Raw genomic sequence first — 4,070 nt, 5'->3', positions numbered from 1 at the left:
TTTGACTTAGAACAAATGCTAGATGTACACTTATTCACAGACAGAGGGAGTACTAAAGGACTCGTAGCTAAAAGAAACTGTTATTTTCAATTTCCCCTTTTTCTCACAATTATCCTAGGTGGCATTGTTAAGGTAGCATCGTGTAGCGACGACACTCACACGTTTCTCCAACATTTCCCAAATCTTGCTCATCATGCTGGGTTCTATTGACAAGACATAAGTACATTTGCAAGCATATTATTTATCTTCAACATTTCCTCAATCACCAAAACAAAGATGCGATGCAATTCTAGTTTGCATCATTCCTTTCAACTGTGATACAGCACTATACACCTTTCACACATTTGGTGACTAAAGAGTAGTACTAGCACCCAATCGTTTCTACTTATCACAAAGATGCAATTGTTCAGTCTTCAGGTCAGCTGAACCAAAGCTTTTCTTGGGCTGTACTATACAGTTTTACCCAGCATTCCACTACTTTGTGTCCCTCATCGCCATTTGACCAACTTCCCCGTCACAATCTGTAATGATAGGATTTACAAGCAAGCCAAGGCAAAGGACATGAAGATGATTTTGATGTACTCCCTCCGTCCGGAATTAGTTGACGCTCAAACGGATGTATCTAGACGTATTTCAGAGCTAGGTACATCCGTTTGAATGTCAACTAATTCCGGACGGAGGAAGTAGATGCGTACATGCCCACTTGGCCCTTTGGGAAGCGCCTGATTTGGAAATGATGTAGTTAATGGCCAGCCCCATAAAGGGGTTGTTAGTGTTTGGTAGGAGCCATCTGCTCATCTTCTGGCAGAGAGAGATTTCGGTCGCCATTTATCAGCATCTGAAAGGGCACGTTGGGCATTCGCAGGAGAGAGTGATTCAAGTATTACATCTCTCATATGTGAGGCGGCACTTTCTCCATGGCGTGTTGCCAGCTCTAGATACATAAGAGACCTGATCTTGTCTCCTGCCTAAACAACATAAGCATCATCATTAAAAGGATGTAACAAGAAGATACATGTAATGCATGACTTAAACACTGAAGAGCCAGTCATTATAATGTTACAGACAGTGCATCTGACCTTTCTTTTTAGAGAAAAAAATAAAGATAAGAATGGTTGGCATATCATAAAGATTATGTGTGTCAATGGCCCAGCTTGTTTACAATGCTGACCTTCATTACCAGTGCAGGCACTGTATCATGGTTGTTTGTTCTCAATTTTCCTTAATCCAACCATCTTGACAAAGATATTATATACTGCTGCTTTCGTTTCTGTCTACCTAGGTCTCTTTTTGTGAGAATATATCTATGCCAAACTAAACCAACATCAAAATGGGGTGGTTTGGTGTAGGTCCTAGGTAGAAAGTCAACTGCTCCTTGCTGCTACAATTGTATGCAGCCTGAGGACTTCCAAACTAAAAGAACAAAGCATCACACAGTGGGCAACAATTATGCATTGATAAATGTAGTGGCACACAATGCAGGATGGCAGGAAAAAATAAATACATACAATGAACGCATCATTTCTTCACAAGAAAACCATTCCAAAATGAAAATATGTAATCAGTTTAAGATAATAGTTCAGATATGTAATACATGCATTCCCGAGGAATAAAAGGAAAAGGGATGACATACCGCACAGAGTTTAATACCAGACTCATAAAGAGCCTTTCTGTGACCACAATCAGCAGCTAGTTGCAGCCACTTCTTTGCACGCACTGGATCCAGTGTAAACCCTTCACCAAAGCCATAACACAAGGAAACATTATACATGGCTCGTACATTCCCTCCTTCTGCAGCTCGTAAGTACCACTTTGCCTGCATTTACAAGTTTCTGTCAGTTTGAAATGTAAAGGTAAGAACCTTAACATAATTGCTACGGAGGGTAATCTTGTATCGACCAGCTCCTGTATTATGAGGGATCCGGGTGATATAATCCTGATAACCTTGGTAGGGTGTCAAGATCAATGAATCAGTTCTCTAAGCTAAGTTCAACAACTAAAAGCATGAAAGCACAACAAATCAGCTTCAAAATCCTCACAGAGCCAAAAATAAGAACACCTAGACGCTGTCTAATGCAGAACTAGTTCACACATGAGATGCGCTACCAACAAATCCTAGAGAGACTAGATATCAAAACAGTGAAACTGGTTCCACTTGTAAGTATGAGGAGTAACTAATTACTTTGATCTGGGGAAAAAAATTGAAAATCACAGCTGTGTAACACAGAGCTGGTATCTTACAGCTTCCCGTTGATTACGCTTGATTCCTTTTCCATTCTGCAAGCAGAGGGCTAGGTTGTACTGGGCACGAACATTGCCTGCGGATGCAGCTGGATAAAACCATCTAACAGCTTCCTCGGCCTGGGGTGGATCAGCTGTAGTGTAAAGAGATTTGGCAACATTGTCAATTCTGAATTTCTAATGCTCCGAGATGAAGAGTTTGATTGAAAACAAGTTGGTAAAATACATAAAAGGTATTTCCTCTGCGAGTTAGGTATTTATCACTCTTTAGAGGTTATAATCAGACTGAAAGAACCTGAGACTTTACTTAAAAGGCCAGCAGAACCCCAGAGTTTTTTTAACACTTAAACTCCTTTTATTAACTAGCGATCACAGTAGCATAAAATACAAGCAAAGGGGTAATAATAGGCACTAGGGGCATCATCAAACCAAGTACTAAGAGAAGAAAACCTAGCCATTCTAGCCAACTCATGCGCTACGGCATTTCCTTCCCCATGACAGTGCTCGAAATGGACCTGAATAAGATCCCGAGACATATGGTAGCAGTTATCAAAGATTGCAGCCGCCGGTCCTGAGAAATTGCCACCGCCATTCATTGCGTTGATCACGTCATTACTATCGGAGTTTATGATCAACCGGGAGCAGAGCCCCAGAGTTTACCTAAAAGACCCAGCAGAAGGCAAACGCCAGAGCCAGAACAATCAATAATTCCTCCTATAAAAGATCGTCTCGGACTGTGCGGTAAACAAATCTAATCATGCCTGCCAATCTAGGATAGTATGGGACCAGACAAATTCGTCCTAATAAGATTGTATACTAACCATTTTGCTACCAGCTCGAACAACCCTCCAAGAAAGGAAATATAGGCCAAATCTACGATACCTTCGAGGTAGGACACTCCGAGATTGCACATGCCGACAGGGTGTCCCAGCTCCGACGCCGCCTGGTAGTACCCCACCGCCTCCTCCCGTTGCCCCTCCTCCCAGCACATCAGCCCGGCGTCCACCATGGCAGCCGCGGACCCCAGCCTCGCCGCCCGCTTGAAGAGACCCAGCGCGCTCTGCCTCGCCGCCTCTCGCCTCTCGCCGTCGAGTCCGGCGGGAACGGCGGAGCCGTGCTTGAGGCGGCGCCCGTGCGCGTGCAGCGCCGCCGCCTCGCGGAGCGGCTGCAGCGCGTCTCGCCACGAGCGGCACGCACGGCTGGCGGCCGAGACGTCGGCGGCGCCGGCCGCGGACAGCGCCCGGTGGAGGAGCTCCGGCGGGAGGGACTCGAAGTCCGCGCCGGAGCAGACGGGGGCGTTCTTGGGCGGGGGAGCCGGCGGCTCCGGCTTGGGCTTCTTGGAGTGGCGGCGGCGGCGGCGGCGGTGGGGGTCCGAGGACGCGCGGAGCCGGGAGGAGAAGGGCGCCGGCGAGGGGTTGGGCGGCGGCCAGGTGCGGCTCGCGGCGTCCATGAGGGGATGGGGACGCGTTCAGCCGCCCGGCGTTCGGGGGAAAGCGGTTTGGAAGGACGGGATTGCGAGGGTGGGGTGTGCACCAGCACCAGTGCGGTGGCCGGGGAGGTCAATGGATTGCGGTTGGGTTAAGCCGGTTTGGTCTTGATGACCGGTGGGGCCCGCGTCGAAGCGGCCACGTAATTGGCGCGCTGACAGTGACACGTCGCGGTCGGCTGCCAAGGTTTCATTTCTTTAGGAATTTTTGAGGAGTCCATTACCCACCTACGTTTGGACAAGTTGCGAACAAAAATAATCTGATCAACGTGATCCCGAGCCGTCCAATCTTTAGAGGAGAAACCCCTCTCTACTTGAAACATCTCTTTTAAATAAGTTTGCA

General features: G+C 47.3%; 1 protein-coding gene across 1 annotated transcript; it reads right to left on the bottom strand.

Annotated features, from left to right (window-relative positions):
- Window positions 1-221: 221 nt before the first annotated feature.
- Window positions 222-3,808, bottom strand: LOC125528525 (F-box family protein). The gene is made up of 4 exons (XM_048692981.2): window positions 3,124-3,808; window positions 2,242-2,375; window positions 1,634-1,816; window positions 222-968 (listed from the first exon to the last, which is right to left on the bottom strand). The coding sequence occupies exons 1-4, from the start codon at window positions 3,689-3,691 to the stop codon at window positions 795-797; spliced, it is 1,059 nt and encodes a 352-aa protein (XP_048548938.2). The 5' UTR covers window positions 3,692-3,808; the 3' UTR covers window positions 222-794.
- Window positions 3,809-4,070: the final 262 nt, after the last annotated feature.

Source organism: Triticum urartu, chromosome 2A (assembly GCF_056163025.1).
Source record: "Triticum urartu cultivar PI428250 chromosome 2A, HENAU_Tu73, whole genome shotgun sequence".
Taxonomy (NCBI): domain Eukaryota; kingdom Viridiplantae; phylum Streptophyta; class Magnoliopsida; order Poales; family Poaceae; genus Triticum; species Triticum urartu.
The sequence above is the reverse complement of the archived record's forward strand: the minus strand, read 5'-3'. Positions and strand labels throughout refer to the sequence as shown.

Excerpts from the sequence above, each read along its gene's own strand:
- LOC125528525 (XM_048692981.2), bottom strand. The coding sequence starts at position 3,691 with ATGGACGCCGCGAGCCGCACCTGGCCGCCGCCCAACCCCTCGCCGGCG. Across the intron at positions 2,376-3,123 it reads CGGAGTGTCCTACCTCGAAG|CTGATCCACCCCAGGCCGAG; the intron begins GTATCGTAGATT and ends TTTACACTACAG. Across the intron at positions 969-1,633 it reads CTGGTATTAAACTCTGTGCG|GCAGGAGACAAGATCAGGTC; the intron begins GTATGTCATCCC and ends TATGTTGTTTAG.